The 24959-nt window shown below is 32.4% G+C and overlaps 1 protein-coding gene across 2 annotated transcripts in view; it reads right to left on the bottom strand.

Moving 5' to 3' along the window:
* The window catches only part of HLTF (helicase like transcription factor), a 46055-nt gene that overhangs the window by 1458 nt on the left and 19638 nt on the right, over positions 1–24959 (bottom strand). The window contains exons 11-24 of one of the 2 annotated variants that reach the window (XM_063090804.1): positions 23515–23594; positions 23378–23422; positions 22431–22517; positions 17179–17273; positions 13106–13249; positions 12106–12244; positions 11311–11446; positions 9520–9699; positions 8878–9002; positions 8057–8235; positions 6548–6673; positions 6103–6215; positions 5574–5754; positions 2475–2555 (exon numbers count right to left, since the gene is read on the bottom strand). In XM_063090804.1, coding sequence (XP_062946874.1) covers positions 2475–2555; positions 5574–5754; positions 6103–6215; positions 6548–6673; positions 8057–8235; positions 8878–9002; positions 9520–9699; positions 11311–11446; positions 12106–12244; positions 13106–13249; positions 17179–17273; positions 22431–22517; positions 23378–23422; positions 23515–23594 — 1711 coding nt within the window. Of the gene's footprint in view, positions 1–2474; positions 2556–5573; positions 5755–6102; positions 6216–6547; positions 6674–8056; positions 8236–8877; positions 9003–9519; positions 9700–11310; positions 11447–12105; positions 12245–13105; positions 13250–17178; positions 17274–22430; positions 22521–23377; positions 23423–23514; positions 23595–24959 lie in introns of both variants that reach the window. The other variant, XM_063090794.1, reaches the window with a different exon arrangement.

Here is a 24959-nt window from a genome sequence, read left to right on the forward strand (position 1 = left end):
GTCTACTATAAAAGAATTTATATTCTTATAAGTATTCCATAGTTTTCAAGAATGTTCAATAATAATCTATTATGAACCATTTAGATCCTCTTTATTTCTCAATACACAGTGAAAATATTTAGAACATGATATTATAACGACAGCTGGGCACTGCTTTCCTTTGTCACCAAATATGGTTTTCTTATGTAAAGAATATGCTGTAGGACAGAAGTTACATTAACCCAATGCCCAGTTAAGAACAGCACAAAAAAAGCAAACTATATAGGGCAACTTTGGGAGAATGACTTTAGCATTATATTAAAGCCAAATGAGAAATTCCCAGAAATGTAAGAATTAGTCTTTATCCAGTATAATTCATAACATTAACAAATTAAAGAGAAAAAAATGTGATAATCTCAACAGATGCTTTAGAAGCATTTTAAAAATTCAACATTTATTCCTGATTAAAACACCTTGATTTAAGAAAAATCCTCATTAACTTAGGAATAAATGTCCTCAACCTTACTAAGAATATCTATTAAAAACTTACCAAGAACAATGTAAAGCAATAAAAGTATTGCCAAGAAAAATAGGAACAAGTTAAGAATGATTGGTATCACTACTGCTATTCAACACTGCATAAGAAGGCCCAGGTACTGCAATAACTAAAGAAGTTTTACTATAAAACTTCACTGAAATACATAAAAGCTCTAAATAAATGGAGAGGTACTATCTGTGTTCCTGTATGGAAATATTCCTTAAAGAAGACAGTTCTCGAAGTAATCATAAATTCAATAAATCCCAAACAAGATTTCTTAAATGGGATTTGATAACCTAAATCCAAAGTTAAGTTCCAGAGTAATAATAGTAATAACCAATACAATTTTCAAAAAGGGTAATAAGAATACTTTGCCCTATCAGATATCAAAATACTTTATAAAACCATAGTTATTATAAGATTAATATTGTCCTGAGAACAAGAAAAGAGTTCACTGGAACAAAATAGTCTAGAAAGTGACCCATGTGATACATATATTGAATATTTATAATACAAGTGACATTTCACATTAGTAGGAAAAAAAGATAGACTTGTCAAAAAAAAAAGGTGACAAAACAATGGTTCTTCCATATCACAAATCATAAAACAAAACACAAAATAAAATCTTCCAAAAGAATCAGAAGTAGAATAGTTTTAAAAATATGAAGATAAAGCCTTGTGTCCTAAGCAAAACCTTAAAACATAGAAGCTATAAAAAAGGCTGACACATTTTAAGTCATAAAAATTTTTTTCCATAACCGAAAGCTCAAAGTTTAAACACAAGCAAGAGAGCAAGAGCCCGGAATCAACCATTTCCAACTTACATAACAAAAAAAAGATTTAAAATCAGAATGTATAAAGGAGTCCTTTATATTAGAAAACTATATTTGTACTGTAACTATGAAAACTGGGCAAAATATGTAAACAAGCAATTCACAGAAAAAAACCACTGATGAACAACAGACATGAACAATACTCAAGGTCTTAGGTAAATGCAAACTAGAAGGGTACTTTTTTAAAAATCATCACGTAAGCATAAATTTACATCACTTTCATACATTATAAAGCCTATTTTGAAAGCAACTTGATATTCTCTAATAAAAATCCTAAATTTAAAATTCTAGTTTTCTTATGCTAAAGAAATACTTGTATATATGCACAAAGATATATGTACTATAATGTTCATTATGGCACTGTTTTTATTAGCAAAAAGTTGGACTGGTTAAATAAATTATGATGTATCTATATGCAAGTGTTAAAAAGAATGGGTTTGTGGAGTAGTCAAATTCAGAGACAGAAGGAATGGTGGCTGTTGGGCTGGAGGGAGGGAGAAGTGGAGAATAATCGTTTCATGGGTACAGCATTTCAGTTTGAGATGATGAAAGAGTTCTGGAGATAGATGATGGTGATGGCTGCACAACAGTGTGAATGTACTTAATGCAACTGAACTACACACTTAAAAATGGCTAAGAAGGGGGGCTGGCCAGGTAGCTCACTTGGTTAGAGCATAGTGCTGGTAACACCAAGGTGATAGGTTTAGATTCCCACAACGGCCAGCTGCCAAAAACAAAAAACAAAAAAGAACAAAAAATGGCTAAAATGGTAAATATTGTTTATTTTACCACAACAACAACAACAAAAAGTTGATCTAAATGTACTTGTAGTCTAAAATGTATACTTTTGAGGAAAAAAAACATGCTTCAGAATAATAAAGTATAATCCCATTTATCTTTAAGAGACATTTTTGTAAGGAGAGTATACATACATGTGAATTATGTACCTATAGAAAAAGAGCCCTTTAACAGCATATGTTAAACTACTGATGGAGGAGAAAAAAAGTGACTTTTATATTGTCTGAATAATTCTACTTCAATCATTACAATATATTCATGCATTACTTGTATAATTTAAACAACCATATCAACCTAATCTTAAAATAGATGGTTTAAAAACTCACTTTTGTGATGATAACTTCTTGCTTCTGGCCAAGTCTATGGCATCTGTCAAAACACTGATCTTCAGCAGCAGGATTCCAAGCCTAACAAGAACACGAGTTGCTTTATTACTGCCTTGATCTGTGAGTGTTCTAATGAGTGTTCTGCATTAGCCCTTTCATTTCAGTATTATTCACTCATCTTTTTCTGACTGGTGACTGAATTCATATTACGGACATTACAAATGAACCGGGGGAAAAAATCCTTCTCTCCAATCACTATGATAAGCATTCTTGTCACTTCACTGCTTCTAGTACCTAACACAGGGCCAGACATATGTGTCACCACCCAATATAAGTACAAGAGTACTTCAAAAAGTCTGTGGAAACATGAAATGGAAAGATAATACAAATCCTTCCATGAGCTTTTGCAGACCCCTCATATTTGTTAATCAATTTGCTGGTTTTTGTGTGTTTTTTTTCCACTTTAAAGTGAATCTATGAATACTTAAGAGGAAAAAAAGTTTACACATCCTCTTAAATGACTTAATTTACATCAGAAAAGATATTCAATTCTTGGGCCCATTTCTGAAAAAGTTTTCTCCTCTTTTGCTGGTCTTTGGTTCTTTACTTTTCACTTTCCTCCATTCATGAAATAAAGACAAAAAAAGGTTTCAGAGTAGTCAGAAGTTCTGAAAATTGTTTAAGACCTTGTTGATATAATTTTCTGTATCTGCATTTGAAATCAATTTGTCTTCAAAACTGAGCTAAAAAAAAAAATTAGCTAATTTAGACATTATCGTGAGAACTGTCTTAGGCTGAAGAATAAAATGATGAATCAATAAAAAGCAAAGAATAACCAAAAAGACAGAGTTCTTTAGTCTAGAAAGATAATAGTCAAGTGGTTAATAATATCAATAATTGTTGAGATAAGGATCATTAAATTTTAAATGTAAACTACTGAATGATTCTTGAAGGTGAAAACAGTATTTTGGGGAAAAGGAATATTTACAACGCATAGTGTACCAGTTGAATATAGAAATAAAATCACAGATGCATATGTACATGACAGGTTTTAGTGTGATTTATACTTAGACTAACTTATTTTCTTCTTTTTTAAGTTCCCTTGGAATCTAGGGAGAGAAGGTTTTGCTATTAACTTGCTGTAATTTGAGTTTTGGGTTTTCAGTATGGACGTTAGATTTAAGAATATATTTAGCTTTTAGTTTTCTAAAACTGACAGGTATCTTTTGTGAATATTTTGTATTTCACAATTAGACACATTTTAAAATCATTATACCAAGAGACCAGGTAAATGTTTCTTTCTGTTGCCTGTATTTTAACCAGGAGCCTAATGACAAGCTGGCAATAGACACCTACTATGACTACCAGATATCCAATTTATCTCGTGATAATATGAGTATAAAACTGATAGTTCCCATGCTCACGTACAGTGATTAAGGAAGCAATTAATTTCATGAGAAGCTCATAATGGACATCAAAACATCACCCTCTCATACAATGCTCCATGAAAAAGTAAAAAAAAAATTACATGAGCCAATTTTTTTGACTGAATTCTTATTTTTCTGGACCTGACATTTAAATTAGAAACATTGGAAAGTTTGACATGTTCAATGAAAAACAATCAACTTACTATAAAACTACTAAAACATTCTATAAGTTTTTTTAAACTATAACTATTGAAGAGCTTAGTCTCTGATCAACTTCATAATACAAATTATTCTATTTTGATATTAACAATCTCTTCCTTATCAAGTACGAAGATTATATGGGCAAGAGAAAGAAAATTTAGGAATGTGTTCTAAAAATCAGCTTCTAGGATTATCATTGGGTTAGCTGATATGAAACATAGTTATAACGAATTTTTTTTATAATAATCATAAAATACTAAAACTAACGAAGATTTAAAACTTCATCCACAGCACTAAGGCGAGAAAATACAACAGACCATTGCCATCCTTGACATTCACCTATGAATGCCTATATATGACTCTGGTTGTAATCTTACTGGGAAGGTTCCCCTCAGATGAGGCAGGAAAAGAAAGCAGCCTTGGTAATAAACATAACATGTACATGCATCAACTAGGTAGCCTCACTAGAAAAATTAAAATTTATATCTCAGTAAAATTTCTACATGTTATGAATCTTCTGGGTTTCAACAAGCTAAAACCACAAATTTTAAATCTGTGAATGCACAGAAATAGCACATGGTTGCCTCTAGCCCATAGAGTACCCAGTGCAAATTAGAAATTGAGTTAGTCCAGGGTCGTTTCAGCCCACACAGCCCCTTTGTGCATTTAAAAAAACAAGCTCCTATGTGGATGTAGTTCCAGGTCACACAGCTTGGTGAGTAAATTTCAGAGTAAATTTTAGCTCCCATTCTACCACTAGGCCTGTACTGCACAGCCATAAGTGACTGTGCTATATTAGGCACTAAAATTTACCCAGAACGTCTATTAATGATATTTATTTCTCAAACTGTGATCCTGGACCACCTGTACCTCAATCACCTATAATAAGTTAAAAAATTCAGCTTCCTGGGTCTCATCCAAGAACTCTTAAGTCTCTGAGGACAGAGGTTACAAACTGCATTTTACCTAATTCTTACATATATTAAAACTTGAGACCACTAGCACCATGACAGCAGCCACATTATCTTGTTTACAGTCAGATTCCCAGTGCTTGTAACACTTGGCATGATCTCATTATTTGTTGGTTGAATGAACTACTTACCCTAAAGCATTACAGTTAACAGAGACCTATTCTGTATATAGAAGTAGAATAGCACAACATAACAGTACTTAAGAACATGGACTCTGATTCTGGTTTTACATATTACTAGATGTGACGTTACTTTTCTGTGCTTCAGTTTCCTCATTTATAAAATAGGGATAATGGTATCAACCTCACAGAGATGCTTGAGGATGTCAGCTGACATATGTAAAGCACTTAGTCCTCAATCCCACTTAACTAAAGTTATTATCTATGTCTAAAGTTTGCCTATGAACTTTCACAGTCAATTATAATTATGAAGGTTTTTTCTTTTTGTTTTTTTGTTTTGAAGGAAGTAATAACATTCTGAAAGGTCTACAAAGTACTTACTGGATCCATTAAAAACACTCGAGAAGCCGCAGAAAGATTCAAACCAACTCCACCTGCTTTTAATGACAGAAGCATTATAGTTGGAGATCCTGCTTCAGTGTTTTGGAAACACTGAATTGATTCAACTCTCTTCTTTTGGGCCATGGAACCATCCAAACGAGTAAATAAAAATCCAGATGCTCTAATGAGGGGTAGAAATAACACTTACTTCATTATTTTTTAAATGTTAATTACAAATCTTTTCAATCAATCAATGCTTTCACTCACTTATTTTAACAAATATTTATTGAGCACCTGCTAATATGCTAGGCACTGCAGTCAATTTTTTTTCCAATAAATTCAGGACTTAATCTGTAAAATCCTATGTTGCCAGGAAATACTTTCTACTGTGACTCTGAATATTATTTTAGATAAATGAATTGACTAAAACTGGTAAAGTATTAAACAGTTTTGTTTTGTTTTGCTATCTGAATCAATAAACTTATATAAAATCCTTTTAATTCAAAGTGAAAAACACTGTTGAACTTACTTAAGTGGTGTTTCTATTAAAGACAAGAATGTTGTAAACTGAGAAACAACTAAACTTTTTATGTTGGGATTCTTCTTTCTTAAGTCAATCAATGCATGCATTAGAGCATTAATCTGAAAAAGATTAAGACACCTATTAGATTCCATTTTCAATTGGTAAAATAAGTCCCAAAACTGTCTTATTATGAAGAGAAAGATCCCATCATGTTATTTCCCTAAAATACTAAAGACTTTTTTTAAAAAATTAAGACTTGAAAGAACACTATAATAATCTGAACCCTTTCTCTTTCCTCTCAAATTCACCACTAAAAATAAACAAAAAGTCAGAAGCCACGAGTATAACGTAATATTCAAATGACAGGATTAAAAGAACTACTGTTTTGATACAAAGCATGTATTTCCTTATATAAATGTAAAATACTCAAATATTTGCAGACATATTTTACCTTTGAACTGGATGTCCATTCCATATTAGACTTTTTCTCACTGTCACATGCCAATTCTTCTGGAGGACACTCTAATAAATTGTCTCCATGTATATCATTTCTGCATAAAGGGCATTTAGCACGTGGCTATATAAGAACAAAGTATGAGTGACATTTATCAGAGGAAAAGAAATATAAATTTGCCTAAAATTTTTTAAATGTATGGTAAATTCTGTATCTCTTATAGCTATAATTTTTTATTAAACCTTTTATTAAGTGCATCCATTTGAGATAAATCTGTACATGTTCAGCTCTAGACATACAGTGTTCTAATGTGATAAGTGGAATGGATAAAGGAGGAAGCAAAAGTATGTGACCTTGACTAGCAGCAGCAAGAGCCTGAAACACTAAATATTATACCATTTTCAGGCAAGTAAAGAAATCATGAATAACAATTTCTTGAACCTAACTACAATATAACACACTATTTGGAACTATTCTTTAAAAAAAAAAAAAAAAAAAACTCCTTCTTAATAGCTTATAAAGCAATTATCTTATAAAGTTTATGATAGCTTGAAAAGCTATCCAGATCTGTTAAATCCTATAACGTTCATTCAAAAGAACATCTGTTGTATCCACTGATACCAAGACCTGCTAATAAAGTAACATTATCTTTTAAATAACTAGATACCAAACATCATTACAAAAAAAAAAATTCTGAAACTAAAACTATGTTAGAAATCAGTTCAGTAGGAGGTGGGAGAGTGTAAAAATGACTGGGAGGGGATACAAGGAGACCTGGGTATTAGGTAAATGGATGCATTCACTTCACTAAGCTGTACTATCATGATCTGTGTATTTTTTCTACATGTATGTTATATATCAATTAAAAATGTTAAAAAAAATATTCTACCCTAACTGAAGGACTGCTTAAAGCATTATTCCACTTCCAAAAAATTCTACCACACAAAAGAATCTAGACCTACCTCATTTGATACAATAGCCAATAGTCCCTTGGGGCAGTAGAGCCCTTGTAATGTGGCTAAGCCAAACTGAGGTGTGCTATAAGTGTACAATAACACCAGATTTTGAATACTTAGTTTTAAAAAAGAGCATGTAATATATTACATTAATACTTTTTATATTTTAGATATTTGGTTAAATAAAAATATATTACTAAAATTAACTTCACACTTTTTACTTTTTAAAAATATGGCTACTAGAAAATTCAAAATTACTTTGTCTCTCACATTATTATTCTATTCATTAAACACCAATGATCTAAACAGTTAGTGAAACTAGGATACTGACTCAGAAACAGAGCCTCCGAGAATTAACATCTTTTTATGTTAAAAGAGATTATGAGAAATATATCACCTATTAAAATACTGGAATCATTAACCACAAAAGTTTCCTTATTACATCTAAGTGCAAAACTCCTATTACTCTCCTGCACTTAGGTTTTCATTAAAGTAAAGACAGGTGCACCACTCTAATAAACACTGAACATATCCTGGGCAAAAAACTAACCTGCTCATTTTGAATAACTTGGCAAATACAGGGTTTACAAAATACATGTGCACAGTGTGTTATCACAGGAACTGTTAAAGAATCCAAGCAAATTGCACATTCTTCATCTGAACCTGAGCTCAGAATTAACTTCATCTTCCTTATTAACTTCTTTTGCAATTCTTCAGGTGTATCATTTCCTAGAGAAAAGGCTGAAAAATTAATTTCAGAGCAAGATTTGTAATAGGACTAGACAAGTTAATCTACCTTATGTAAAGAAAAATTTTGCTTGCCAGTATGGAAGTCTTTCATCTTTTTTCTGTCATAGGAAAAACCATGGTTTAAACTTGAAATTTTAAGAAAAACTCAGAAGCCAAAATAATAGCCAACTCACATAATATATCTCATACAGAAGCATCATCATAAGATGATCTGCATCCACTTGCACAGAACAAAAGGCAGCTTGAATTCAACCTTTTGTCTGAGAGTATCTATCACTGGAAATCCTGGAAAGGCCTAATTATATAGACAAATTCTCATTATACAGATGGGTTATGTCCTGATAAACCCATTGTAAGTCAAAAATATTTAAGTTGAAAATTCATCTAATATCCCAATAAATCCATCATAAAGTCAAAAAATCAGAAGTCAGGGACTGTCTGTAATTCCATTTTGTTGGTAAAAAATTCATGAGTATATTCCCAGTTGAGTCTTATACTAAGAACAATGTCCATTTGAGAGAATAAAATAACAAACCAAATTTAGGCCATACAGAAAATTTCTCATTCTGACTTAAATATCTCTAACAAGTATAACAGTATGAACTAATCACATTTACTTACCTGAGGGATCACTAGAAGATGCCGCATTTGTAAGAAGATGAGTATGACAACAAATCTGCCGCAATCTAAGCAAAAGACCCAAGACATCTGCATAGTGTGCAAGGACAGTCCCTTCATTAAAATACCTAGAGATGAAAATGTCAAATATTATGAAGTCCTCTGAACAACAATAATTTCCTGTTCTAAAACAGTGGAGTAAAATGCCATTGTTCTCTTCTTCTATGGAAATCAGTCTAAAGCAAGAATGAAAAACAGAAAAGCAAATTCTACCATGCTATCTTTCCTGGGGTTCTGTAACCATTTCTCTACTTTTTTCAATGTCTTTTAGCTACTCCCATGGCACAAAGTCAGAAATAGAAGCAAGCAAGTTCTCTTGACTGGCAACTCAGAACTTGCTATTTTATGAAAACTTTTAATATTTTTCCTAACTTAAAGAATAACTTACCTGGTGAATTATACTGTCATTTCATTCATTTCACTCAACTATTAATTTGTAAAAACCAGAGTAAATCACAGAAGCAAATTATCTTTCAGTATACTTCAGACTTTATAACTAACATGTCTAAAAAATGCTATTCAGCTCATGGGAAACAAAGAAAGAAAACAAAAATTCTTCTCTTATATGGCTTTCTTTCTCAATACCTTCCAATAGTAGCTCTGCCTTCATTTTTCACAGACTGATAAATCTTTCTTTCTTCATCTGAAAGCGTAATGTGCTGAATAAATACTTTACGTTCTGGTAACTCCAAAACAGGTTTTCCTTTAATTTTGCTTGTCTTTGTTCTTCTAAGTGTAATATTTTTAATTAGGGACTGTAAACGCCTAGTCAAAATAAAACAAATAATTACAAAACTTTTAATTTTTATAGAACTTGATCCATTCAGAACAAAGAAAGAATATATGAATTTATTACTGTTTTATAACCTTAGTAAAGGTTTTTTATAATTCCCATATTTGGAGGGCTGGCCAGTTAACTCAGTTGGTTATAGCATGGTGCTGATAACACCAAGGCTTAGGGTTCAATCCCTGTACCAGCCAGCTGTAAAAAAAAAAAAAAAAAAAAAATCCCTTAAATAAGGATCGGAGTTTTATCCAATCTGATAAACAAAGAAGCATTTTACTAATAAGAAAATTATAGCAACAAATGCACTGAAATGTCCCCTCAACTGAATACCAGTTTAATCTTCTTATATTCTATTCTTACTTTTTTTCTTAAGCTCTTCTCCCCATTTTTGTTCTAATCATTAACCCTTAGCTTCTCAACTATCTTGTTAACTATATCATCCAACAGTCAACACTCAAATTCTTACTAAACACCTAGTAAGTGCATGGCACTATAACTAAATGTTGTAACGCAAATATGATTAAGATCCCACCTTCCGTAATATGAGTAAATAAGTAATTGTTATAAAGTAATGGGTGCCCCCAAAATAAAAACATGATATGAGAATTCAGAAGAGAGAGAGAAATGCCTTCTAGTTTCTGCAATCTTTACATTTTCTTCTCAGTATCAGAAAAAAAGGAAGCATATCAATTCTTTAAGAAAATGTTTCTCCTAACTGAAATAAAAATTCAATTTCTTAACTTAGACTTTAAACAATTCTAAGGAATCAAGTGAACTGTACTGCCAACTAGGTTAGTGGCTCTTGAAACTTTTTCACTATAACCCAGAGTGAGAAATACATTTTACTCCATCCAGCAAACATCACATACACATATAACAGAAACAAACATTTCACAATACAATAAATACTACGTACTATGTATGATGCACTGATTATTTTCTCATCTCTTCAACTCTAATTTTCTTCTTTAATGCTGGCTACCACCTTTACAATGATTTCACAACTAATGGATCCCAAAAGCCTCAGTTTAAAAACTACTGTTCTACACAAAAAACTTGAACCACATTAGCCTAGCAGCTTGCAAAATGGCTACTGCCAAGTTGAGCTTTTATTTATATTCTCAACTTTTATTAGCCACCACCAGATACAACCATATAAAACTTTCTTATAAAATTTTTATTGATGCCACTGTACAGCACATCAATCACCACTATACAAAGCTACATACGATAAGTTATGAAAATTTAATGCATACTGGATCCTCAAAGGATATGAAGCTTTTCCTATCACTGCTGAATCACTATTAATGGTGGTTTTGAGGGTAATAGCAGCACATAAAGACCACAGAGTTCCACCTTCCCTTTCAGTTTGACTAAAATCAGGGGAAGAAGACTTATTGGTAATTAGTAATCTGTGTCTCCCCAAATAAGAATCACTAGGTTCTGAGAGTCAAAGGCATTCAGACATATACACTTTTTGGAGAGAAAAGTCAAGAGTCAGGTTAAAATAGTAATGAAAGTGACAACTGGTTTAAACTGCTAACAGTTATTTCTAGCTAATATTAATCAGCTGTCATGTAATTACTTACCTAAGTCCTCCTTCATCTCCCATCGTGACAGGACGCTGTATTGTCCTATGCCACCATTCTCTATCAAGAAATGGTTTAAGTTTTAAAAAAGAAAGAAGAGACCACAAGTCCTTTAAAGAATTCTGGATTGGAGTACCTAAAAATAACAGAAAACATATAAATCTTTAACTACAATATCCAATAAGAATATCCATCTAGCCTAATCAGAGAAGACAATAGTTGAAAATGGGCGGTGTACCAGGCACACCGCTGACTATCAAGCAGTGACTATAATCCTTTGTTAAACATATATACATTTAAAAATAACAGTTTTGCTCTAATTTTTAGCTCTCATTGCCATACTAACAAAGAAAAAGATGACAGACCCAGTAAATTCAACTTTCTCCTTATCAAGTACATCTGCCTATTTGGTTTATAAATCAGCAGCACTAGCAAGAAGGAAAAAGCAAGTAACTTCTCTTTCCCACCTTCTAGTAAAGCTATCATGAGTAGCACAGAGCATCCAAGATAAGCAACTAAGAAATCAAGATTCTGACTGGAGGACTAGAGAGTCTATTCAATCTCCAATGTTCAAGAATAACGCTAGTGATTGTTCCATAAATTAACTATAATTCAAATGTTGTTATATCGTGGTCAATTATGACAAATAAATCAAAACATCTTATTTAATGATGTCTATGATTAATTTTGGGACAGATTTTATATCCACTTGCAGTTTACAAAGTTACCTCACTAACTTACTTTATGACACATTTTGGAGAATTAATTTTTTAAGAAGTTTAATGTTATAATTACCTGTCAAGACCCATCTTCTTTCTGCTTCTAAATCAAGTACAGCTTTTGTCTGTTGGGCATTTGGATTTCGTATGGCATGTCCTTCATCCAAGATCACTCTTAACCACCTTATGCTGTGTAATGGACTGTCACCTTTAGTCTGAAATAAATGTTTCACATGAATTTAAAAACACAGGAAAGTAAAACAGTACTTAACGTAACTTGCTAAATAATAATAGTTGCTAATATCAACACTATGTGCCAGCCACTACTTTAAGAACTACATACATTATTAAATACTATATTATGAAGTGAGTATTATTATTACCCCTATTTTAGATGAGAAAATCGAAGCACAAGGTGCTAAGTATGTTGCCCAAAGTACCACAGCTAGGAAGTGGCAGAGCTAGCATTCAAACCCAAGCAGTCTAGCTCTGAGTAACTATTCAAAACACTGAACTATTCTGCCTTAAATTAAAACATAGCAATGATAATAAAATTGTCAGCTGTAAGAATTACTTAAACAAACAGCATTATTTTCTTTTATACAAAAGGTAATGTTCTTACCAAAAGATTGACATTTTGACAATCAGGTACTTTCAAAAAGTTTTTACTGAACAACTGGAATTATACACGTAAACAACAATTAGACTCCTAGAAGAATCGGGAAACTCGTGAATTGCAGCTACAAAAAAGCTCATTTTTAGACTAAGATATTAATTTTCTAGAATATTAAAAAAGAAAATATTCATTTACAAATTGCTATATATACTTAGTTACAATCAAAACATGAAATTTTAACATAAAATGTTCTGAATATAAAACATTCCTAAACTAGTATCTAAAGAAGGTACAATCTTTTTTTTACAGTGTTAAAATGATTTCCTATTTATTTTCTATATATTTTTAATTATATAAAAAGAAAAAGAGTATAAGGCCTGAATTTTAGAACATGTTAGAAACCTGAAACATATTTCTTAAATTCAATCTTTAAAAATATCTTACGTATCAGCATACTTACTCCATAGTCATGAGTTAAAATATTGTACGTAGTCAAAACAATATTCTGTTCTGAAAGCAAGGCTGGGTCTCTAATACGATCAGGACCATAATAAACATAAAAATTCAAGTGTACATCTGATTTTATATGTTGTCCAAATTGGTCCTAAAAGAAAATTTAAAATATTTTAAATAATAAACAGATTAGTATCAGGTTTAATATATAGGAAGTCCCGTCCTGGCAGTAGTGTCACAAATCAAACTACTAAAATTGCATGATATAAAGCTTCCTACAATCTAAACTAACAACAATGATAATAACAGTACTGATTATTTTTATACTGTCAGGAAAACTGACACATAAATAATAATAATAATAATAATAAATTATATAAATTTTGTTTGGCCCTACCAATAATCAGCCACTTATTTTTTAGGAGGAAAAAAACACCAACCTTCTTTAAAACAGTAATTAGATTTTTAAAACTGTAATACTTTAATAAAAGACTCTCTAATGCTCCCAGTTAGTTAGTGGACTTGGTAATTATCAAGACTAAACAGTAAAAGAACAGCAACTACTAGTTCTAACAATGTAGGCAGAGATTCTAGCACAGTACCCACTTTTCATTCACTTACTATAGGCCTTCTATTTGCCAGGTATCAACTACAAGGGTGGCGTAACTAAAAAGGAAAACTTAGTCATCCCTGCCCTTCTTGAGAACATAATCAGTTTTTAAAACTTGAGGTTTTTGTGGGTTTTTTGATCATGAAAACATCAAATCTGGGAGATTTTGAGTAGGAAAAAAAATCATTAGATTGCAAAGAGAAGACACCAGGGAGACATAGCTTGGAAACTATTTGGTGAGAGATAATAAAAGCCCTAAACCAGAATGGCAGAAGTAGGAACAAAATGGAAAGGATGGGTGTGAAAAGAAGATACTAAAAAAGAGGGACTAATTAAATATATGAAAAAAAGGGAAAAGACAAAAAAAAAAAGGGGGGGTTGGGAGGAGAAGATGGCCTGCCTGATATTTCAAACGACTGCCTAGAAGAACTGCATGATAAAGACAGAAAAGTTTAAAACAAGGGGAAAGCAGGCATAAAGGTGAGAAAGAGATGAGTATTTTAAGCATTTATTAGTATTTCTGGTCATTATAAAATACCTGAGCACAGAAGGATACTAGGAAAATGTAAACATTGACCTATATGTGCAAAAGTAAAAGGTACAGATATCAATTTTAAAGTTAACAGCAAACAGTATGTGAAGTCATAGAAACAAATGAGACTTCTTAAGGAGAACAGGTACAATGAGAAAAGAAAAGGGTTAGGGACAGACCCTACAAAATGCAATACTTACTTAAAGAGCAAACTTATCATTGGGAGAAATGACATGATGGCTGGTATATGATTAAAAATATTCCAGCAAAAGACAAAAGAAAGCAAATGTTGCAGACTTATGGTAATTCTTGAATCTTGATGAGTAAATGAAGTTCTCATTAAAATTTCTTATAATACTTAAAAAAAAACCCACACCTGGGGGGAGGCAGATTTAATAAAAATTAGAACAAAGAGAAACAATGGTCAGAAAGTTAAGGTAGCAAACACAAAAGATATGGTCTAGAGGCCAAAGAATATTAAAGTTCCAAGAAGGAAAAGAAGGCAGATTTTTAATTTGTGACTTATGTTCATACCCTCTCTTTACAAGGTTTAGAGATGGCTTAAAAAAAATAGTAGTATATGAGTAACATAAGGCAGAGGAAAAGAAAAGGGGAGCTCACTGGACATGGCAACAATGAGATCTGTAGGTCTCTGCAGAGAGAGTTTCTATAAAGGGTTGGAGCAAAACCCAGACTACTGTGGGCTAAAGAGAGAATTAAACATGAAATAGTAAAAGTGAAAACAGAGAATTTTTTCAAGAAATCTGATAAAGAAGAAAAGGAGGTAGGATAGGATCCAGTATGAAACAGAATCTAATATAAGAAAACAGATCAATAGATGGCCTTGAAATGGAACAGAGGATATTTGTAAATGGATTATACTTGGAATAGAAGAAAAAGAACTTTTCTAGAGAAAAAAGTAAAAGAACTATAGTTACTGTGTTTCTAGACACTGTACTAGGCTGTGTGTGTGTGTGTGTGTGTGTGTGTGTGTGTACATATATTCTCTCAACAGGAAATAAGACAGGTATTATCTCAAGAAAGGTTAAGTGACTTGTCTAAACATCCAGAACTATTGTGTGGTGGAAGTGAAATTGATACACAAGTCTTACTCACTTAACTGGATTCTTTTCCTTACTTGAAGACAAAAAGAGATAAATATAAAGATAAAGATAAATTAGTTCCAACCTGTTTTTAAAATGCTAGGTCATTTACTTGGGAGTTAGGAAGAGAGCAGCTTGCGAGAAATTGTAAAATCTAATTCTTGACCATGAACTCCTATACGCCCAACCATCCATCATTCCTTTAAATTCACAAGATTCCTTTCTAAAGCTTACACTATCCAAACCTTTATTGTTTTCCCAATTAAGTTATAATGAAATAATGATTACCCATTTTTAAAATATATCAACACACCCAAAGCCCTTAAAGAATCACAATTCTATTCTTTATATCTCCATTAAACCTCACCCTGAAAACTGCCTTTCAAGTACCCAGGTATTGCCCTTCTCAGGACAAACCACACATCAAGAGTACAGTTACGATGGAACAACAACAACAAAAAAGAGCAAGAGACGACTAAAACTCATTCTGGTCCAAAGAGGAAAAGTGATAGAGTAGCCATGAAAAGATGTGATTTCTTTTTTTAAAAAATAAATAAACCAGAAACTTACTGTGAAAAGATAAGTCATGTCATGGAAGGCAAGGCTACATAGAGTAAAGAAGAAAAGGCTATATAAAGTCAAGAAAAGGCCACTGAATTTCATAATTAGACAATCACTAGTAATCTTTTCCAATGCAATTTAGAGAACTGATGTCAGAAGCCAGATTACAATGAGTTAAGAAATTAGTAAGTAAAAGCACAAAGTAGAAATTAACCCTTAAGACGCTGAAGGAAAGCAGAAGAGAAGCAACTTAAAGGTGAGACGTAATCAAGAGAACATATTTTAAATGAAAAAGACCCGAGTATGTTTCATGAAAGAAACAGTGAGAAGAGACTGAATAACCAGGTGAGGGAATAAAGAACAGATTAAAAACAAAGGCAGGAAAAGATGAAATCAAATGTATTGACTAATAATCTTACAAAAAGTAGGACTTCTTCCTCCTTTGAAATAAGAGGAGGAAAGGCCGGGAAGGATAAAGATAACCTTGGAGGTGGCAAGAATGGAAGTCCACATGTAGTGGTCCTTATGTTCACAGTGCTTCCAAGAGTTATTATTTCATTATAACATGAAGCTTGAAATGCAAACTGGAAAGGAAACAGAACCATTCTGCTCCTTACACACGTAACACATAAAGAGGTTCAATTACAAAAGTAATATTTCAGAACACAAAAGTAATCTTCTGGGGACAGGAGTATTTTCTAGTGGGTAGCCTCAAAAGCATAGATTCTACAGTCAAAATGCTGGACACTATTTCCAAGCTCCATCATTTATTAGCTGGATGACCTTAGGCAAGTTATTTAACCTCTCTGTGTTTCAACTGGATCACCCGTAAAATGAGAATGGTTGTGAGGATTAAGTGAGGAAAATCCACGAAACCAAGCATATAGGAGCTAAATGTTACATACTGTCATAAAAATAAGTTACTGATAGTGGACTTCTTAGAAAAAGGAATTCCATGAGTCAGTTTGTAAATATTAGAGTGTTAAACTATACACTTTTCCCACTTTGGGCAACAAAAATGGTATAGGCAGAAACACAAACCAAATCTTATGTTAGCAATTGATGGTTTTCTTTACTTTCTCCAGTACAGATCTTCAAAGAAAAATTACTTCAATTCTGCAAATATAACCCCAACTCACCTAAAATTATTTGAACTTAGATATAAAATGATGATCAGGCATATTTCTCCTTATGAATGACTCTTTAACAGAATAATACTTTTTATAAGGTAAACATAAATTATATCACATTTTTAAAGGGCTTTAAAGACTTACAATCCAGTTGCTTAACACAGAAAGTGGGCAGATGATCAGTGTTGTTCTTGGTCTCTCTTCAACAGTTTTCTTTGAACCCTCCACTGCAGATGCTCCTAAAAGAATGAATCATTGACACAGCCCTTAGCTGTTTTTTTTGTTCTTCTGAAATAAAACGTTTCAATAAGATGACAATAATGTACCTCCATGAAAAGAGAAATTAGGAAGAATTAAAATGAAGCAGATGGACTGTTTCCAGCCATGATGAAATAACAGGAACTCAATTTTATTTTGTCACTTAAAAAAAACAAGAGTCCAGATAGTGATTATTTATGGGAAGAACCAGAGGATTTTGATTGCGAGGGGATACAAGTAGGAAGTCTATAGTATCTCCTCATATTTATAGTCATTCATTAAGATGTACATGTTTTTGCAGTTTTCTGAATTTGTATTATACTTAATGTGGTTGCCAGACTCCAAGATGGCCCTCATGATCTCCACTTCTTCATCTTCACATCTGATGTAGTCCCCTCCCACACTCACCAGTGTTGCTCTGTGTGACCAACAGTATATGGCGGAAATGATAGCACGTCACTTCTAAGATTAGGTTATAAAAGATGAAGTTTCCATGTCGGGTGTACTCTTTCCCTCTTCTTCCCTGTCTATCTCATGTATCATTTGCTCTGAAGGAAGCCAGATGCGATGCTGTGAGGACACTCAGGCAGTTTATGGAAGGACACACATCCCTGAGGACCACAGTTAATAGCCAGCAAGGAACAAGGTCTGTCGACAACCACGTGAGTCGACACACAGAATTGGAATTGGATCCTCCCTATGTCGAATATTCAGATGACTGCAGCCCTGAAGGACAGTTTGACTGCAACCTCATAAGACCAATAGCCATAATCATTCAGCTAAGCCACTTCCAGATTCCTAACCTTCATAAAATGTGTAAGATAATAAATGTCTGATTTTAAATTGCTAAATTTCAAGGTAATTTGTTATACAGTAATAGGTAACTAATATGCTTACAACAAAAATTTTTTAGATAAATTCTAGAGCTGGTATCCCTTGCCAGTATACTCTACAAGTCTACAAGGAGTATCTTCCCCAGTAAACTTAGTTAAAATGCAAAAAATTCTATTTTCACACTAATGTCAAAATTAAAATTGATGGTGACCAAAGGTAAAATTGGTCCTTGGTTACAAACAAAATTCAATTTCCAAAGATCATAAAATATATATATATATTGGCAGCTAGCCAGTACAGGGATCCAACCCTTGACCTTGGTGTCACAACACTGCACTCTAACCAACTGAGCTAACCAGCCAGCCCATATAAAATATTTAATTGATATAAGAAGAAAATAACTTCAAGTCAAAACACTAACAATATTATATTTAGAGAGAGATAAAACACTTCATAAGACAACTCCTGCATCTTACCAAAGGATTGTTTTGTTCTCTCTTGAAAAAAATATATAAAATTAATAAACTATGTTTATTAAGCAAGTCACAACAAATTCTATGCCAGTGTTTCCCAAAAAGATAAATTATCATTGAATAAAGTGGAATATGTAATACTCGCAAATTCTTCTGAGAAATCTATCCCCCCAAATCAGTTATCTACTGTCCTAATATTGCTATTAAATTAGATAGAGACACACCATCCACTGAAGCTGTTCCCAATGAAATAATAGAACTATGATTGGATATTACCACTATCCTTCCTTTCTGACCAAGGTGAACCAAAAAAGTCACAGAACAACTCCTTGCTTTGAAAGAGCTGCTTGGTGGGGTGACAGAACTTGATTCTAGATTACAAGCAGATCCTTCTGTGTCTACACTCTTCTGAAAAGGGTCCAGAATTGCTTGTATGGCAATAGTAGAAGGGAGAAATGGAAGTCTCAAAAGCAAAGGAATAAAACCATTGTGAATAACATTTAGATGCTATTTACAAAAACAAAAATTACAAAGAATAACTGGTGTGCTGAAATTTCAGCTCAATTATTTATTTTAAAATAAAAATAAAGGCTAGCTCAGAGATACATGTTTCCCTGATTTTAACGAGAATATAAATCAACTACTAAAATATTACTAATACCGTGTTCTACTCAAAGTCTAAAAAATATACTGAAAAGGAATATATAAAGTATTATACTTATATCCTTGGTATGTGGTTACCTGATAAGATAGCTCTCACTGCAATTTTTAGAAAATTGTAAAGATATACTACATGCCTATTTATTCAACAATTTATTGAACTCATGGTCCATATCAAACACTGTGGTAGGGGCTGGGGATATAGCAGTGAATAAAAAGTCCCTACATCTATACAGCTTACATTCTAACGGGGGAGGTAGGCTATATATACAGATAGACAGTAATGTTAAATACTGATAAATAGTAAGAAGAAATAATCAAGTATGATATGAGTACAGAAACTGTGGGACAGGGGAGTAGGTTTAGGAGGAAGGGACAGGGAAAGTATTGCTCTCCGAGATGACAAATGATCAGAAACCTAAATCAAGTGAGAAAGCAAGCCAAGCAAAGATCCAGGAAAGTGGGTTGGATACAGCGGTCCTTCAACAAACAGTTGCTAGGAGCTTGGAAATTCTTATTTTCAGTTTTTCATCACCTAAACATAAAGCTTTCTTTCTAGAAATCTTCACTCAGTACTATCTTTCAGGTTGTTATTTCTAAAAAAATGTTTAGTTGTTGCTTAATATGAAGGCTAATTTTAGCAATGGAGACATGTTATTATGTAATCATCATGAACTGGGACACTATGCTTATGCTATTATTCTTACAATCTAACATTTTTTTCATTCAACAGACAGCTGATTTCCTCTGATTTGGCCATATCACGCCAAATGGGAACAGTCAAAAACTCCAGCATAGTATAAGGCTCTTCAAGTACAATAAATTGAGGATTCTGTTGCTCAGTAGTTAATGACTTAACTAACTAATCACTTAAATTCAGAGCTCTTTTTTATTTCATTTGGATAAGAAATTCTGTAAAATAAAAACACTTCCATCTTTTGGGGAGTTCAACAGAGAGGTAAATGTAACCTGAACCCATATGTACTCCCCTCAGTATCTGATATGCCTCTTTTCTACAGCCTAAAATGTTTTTATAGTCAATGCTATCTCTTCATCAGCCCAAAGCAGAAGAGACAGAAGGAAGCTTGTTACTAAAATTTTAAGAGATAAAAATCAATGGAAAGATGGACTATGACTTTTCTGGAGATACATTTATTATTTATAATTATGCACAAACTTTTAATTTGTAATAAAACAAGTCAAACAAACAAAAAAAAAAAACTGGAGAACACTGACAATGAACATCCATGTACTTACTAACCACCCATATAAACATTTTCCTATATTTGCTTCAGATTTCTTTTCGTAAGAGAGCATTTTGTCAAACTGAAGCTGTGTATCCTTCCTCTGGATGTTTTTATAGATTTACTGTCAACTATATCCATACACAACATATACGTGTAAGTGATTTTAAGCCATACGTAATGTATATACATTCTGGATCTATGTATCATTCCACAACTTGTTTTCTCTCAATGCTGTATATTTAAGATTTATCCTTAACATTTGTAGCTCTCGTGCATTCATTTTAACCAATATATAGCATTACATTGCATAAGTAGCTACGATTTAATTTCCATTCTCCTACTGAACAGTAACTACATTATTTCCAGTATTTCACTAAAAGAAAGCTACAATAAAAACCCTTTTTTTTATGTTTCCTTGTACATCTGTAGGTTCTAGGTGGTTTACCTTCAGCTTCATTATATTTTTGCCTAGGTGCTCTCCATGGTAACTAACACTCCCACACACAGTGTGTGAGAGTTCCTACTGCTGCACAACCTTGCCTATACCTGGCATGTGAGATTTTTAAATGTCTGAAAATATTTGATGGGTGAGACTGCATTTTACCATTCCCTTAATTTGCATTTTCCCAATGATTAATGCATATCTTTTGCTGTTTATTGGTTATTTGGATTTTCTTTCTATGGACTGCATGCTTACATCTTTGGACTACTCTCTCATTAGGTTGGTTTTTTCTAATTGACTTACAAGGAGTTCTTACATGGTTTGGATTCTAATCCTGTCCGTTAATGCTTATTACACGTATCTTCTTCAGCCATGTCATTTTTCACTTTATGGTATCTTTTGATGCATGGAAATTTAAAATTTAGAATTTAAGCAATCTTTAAGTTATGACTTTATTGTGTCTTACGAAAGAAACCACTATCTACCACAAGGCCCAGCATTACTATGGTTTCCATCTCTACTCACTGATTTTTGTTTTTATCCTGCTTCTCTTCCAGAGATATGTTTATTTTGGCTTTAACAAAGCCAAATGACTTTTTAATATGCAACAGAAAGGGGCTTCTGTGTGTAAAATTAATTTTATCTCAACTGAAAGCTCCACATTTCTTTAAATTTCTGAAGTTAAGGTCAAGAGTAATCCATCTGAAATGCCTATATTTTCTATTCCTAATTTGATTCTTAGACCAAATGTTGGCTCTTTCCCATGATTCTGTATTAGCTCAAATATCACCTTCTTAAACAGGCCCCTTCAGATCAATCTTTATTTCAATCTTTTATTTCATTATCCTCCTTTATTTTCTTCACATCACTTATTACTCAAAATGTGTTTACTTGTTTATTATGTTTCCCCCATTACAAGATTATAAGAACTCCATAAAAATAGACCTTGTCTGCTATATCCCCAACATGTAAAACAGAGGAAAACAAGGTACAGAGAAATAAATTGTCCCAGTCTCCTTAACCTTACTTTGATCTCTTTCGATCTTAAGCAGTGTTGTTTTCCTATGAATTACAGAATATGAAATTATAGTAAAGACCACTAACATTCTTAAATGAAAAGCAAATTCTAATCATATCAAAAATTAAATCTTTAAGATAATTTAAATTAATCCTAATTAAATTAAGCATTAAAGCAACCATAAATTGCATTGTGCCTTCACTAGAAGAAACACCTCTGCTATTCAGAGGAAGGATCATCCCCCCACAATCATATTTTGGCCTAACTAAAACAAATACAATAGAAAATGCACCAGAAGGAAAAAACATGAAGATGCAGCTTTTTAAATGAGATTGTGTATTTTCTTCTTTTCTCAATTTTTAAAATTCTTGTAATATGATTTTATAACTTTTGTAATTTAATTTTTTTCATTGAAAAATAGAAAAAAACAAAATAAAGGTTAGAAAACCAAGAAATTTACTGACCCTTTTTCAGCATTTTCTTTTTTGTTGCAGGGGTAGATGAAGTAAGTGCACATGCAAATGCTACATCTTCTTTAACTTTAGAAGATCCTGCTGAAGAAAAACCACAAAGTCATTAAGATATTTTAAATTAATTCTCTCCTGTGCTTAGATACAAATACTTTCTGAGGATAGGAATTAGAATACCACTTTTTACACTATCTTAAGAGCTTATATTATTAAGTAAAAATAAAATATTTAGTAACCAAAATTGCCACCTCTCCAGTTCAGAGAAGTGACACAGTCATTCATGGTAAGACACTCGCTTCTCTTGAGAAATAGAAGTGAAGGTAAGAGCAGCCAAATGCAAAGTGATTCAGCTCTCAGATGGAAGGAGATATTTTTCAGGAAAACAAGTATTTGATTCCTAATGATGAGGCTGCCAAATTTTCAGGTACATCAAGTAGTGATCAGTTATTTTCCAAAAGCAATACAATTTCTCAACTAATTAGAAATACAATATGATCTGAATTAGAGGAAAAGTAAAGCATGTTTTAAAGATAAAGGAAAAAATAGATACCCACTGATTATTTTTAGATCTGTATAATACCATGAATTAATAATAGTATTGACAAGAAGGCACTCTGAACCTTAGTAATAACTCTTTATACATACATATACAGTTTTATTGAAGTCATTTTATAAATGGAAGAAAATTACTTTATTTTGTTTAAAGCTGGTTTAAATATTATCCCTTAGATTTTAATTTGAAACTATTCATTCAAATTTGCCTCATTCGTTTAATTCATTTAACACCCATGGTAAATTCCATGAAGAGTTCAAACGTAAACAACACCCAAGTTTAAGAACAATTACAAAAAAATCCCAAGTTAGAGAGATACAAATGGATGGCACTTTAATAATCTTTAAATTTAGATTATGGGTACTGAGAAGACAGCATTTACACATACCTTTTACCCTGCTTTTAGTCTCTGACTGTACATTTTTCTGTTTGCCTAAAAACAAAACCAAAATAAACATAAAAATAAGTACACTTAGGAGATTAGAATATAGGACACATTATCAAATCAAATCCATTACATATTACCTTTCATTTTCTGTGGCAATTCACTTGTTTCAATTTCCTCTGAATCACTACTTTCAATGTACTGGATAGCAGTTTTTCTTCTAAAAGTAATTTTACACAAAGAAATTTTTTTACCAACTGAAAACTAAACAGGATATAAAAACATGTTTAATAAATGCAATACAAATGCTTTTGTCTTACCACTGTTTATTTTTTTTTAATTTTTCAAGAGAAAGATCTTATTTTACAAATGAAAACTAAATCTGCTAAAAGCATTGTTTTCATAACTAGATATATGCATTTACTATGCAAAATGTTGTACCATTATTAAAATAAATTTGAAAAATTAAGTCACTCTAAAAAAGTAATAATTTCAATACTGAATTCAATGTTTGATAGTTTAATTAAAACATCTGTATAAAATTACGGCTTGCTAGTTAGCTCAATTGGTCAGACCAGTGTTGATAACACCAAGGTCAAGGGTTCAGATCCGCATACCAGCCAGCTGTCAAAAAAAAAAAAAAAGACAAAAAAAAACAATACAAAACAAAAAAAAAATTATATAAAATTAGAACAAAAAGAACTGACTCTTACCAAAGAAAATACTTCTAATACAAGCAGCCAAAAGACAAAAATATAATTCCTTCACAATGAAAAATTTCATAAATTTTGTGTAGAAACAGTATATAACACAGTGGTTAAGCAGCTAAGAACAATGGATTTAGACTACCTAGATTCAAATCTCCATTCTGCTGCTACTTTGCTATGTGACTTCAGGTAAGTCACATTAAATTCTTCTATGCCTTTATCTCCCTCATTTGGAAAATGGAAATAAAAATACAATCCACGTTATAGGATAAAATGTGACTACATGCAAAAGCCTCTAAAATAGCACCTGTTACACAGCAACATATCTGTATTCACTATAATATAATGTGTTAGTTATTGTTATTAGTTTTTCCCATGTCCTCATCATTATTATTTCCTTGTAATTTAATCTGATCCACCTAAGAGTGCTCTGTTACCCAGGTTTATGGTCAGCTCAAAGTTGTAATATTTGAGATTTACATAAGAGGGAAACTAATGAGTGCTGGTTTTGCGCTCAGTTCAGATTAGTATTGCTAGAACAATTAACAAAGCCACAGTTCTGAGGTCTCTGTTGGTAGAATAGCTAGCAAAGATTCAGATCTGAGATCACATCTGTAGATATTGACAGCAGACAATACAACAAAAGCCTAGTATTTAGACTTACTTCGGAGGGTAAATGAAGTTTAAAAAGCTAACAGATTTAAGGTAAAATCAGAGGGGGATTATGTGTTTTATTCAAATTTCCAGGTTTTTTTTGGGGGGGGGGGGGGGCGGCAGCTGGCCAGTACAGGGATCTGAACCTGTGACCTTAGTGTTAAAAGGCTGTGCTCTAAGCAACTGAGCTGACTTGCCTCCAGCCCTTCTAGTCAATGTATGTA

The sequence above is a fragment of the Cynocephalus volans genome, chromosome 1 (genome assembly GCF_027409185.1).
Source record: "Cynocephalus volans isolate mCynVol1 chromosome 1, mCynVol1.pri, whole genome shotgun sequence".
In the NCBI taxonomy this organism is placed as follows: Eukaryota; Metazoa; Chordata; class Mammalia; order Dermoptera; family Cynocephalidae; genus Cynocephalus; species Cynocephalus volans.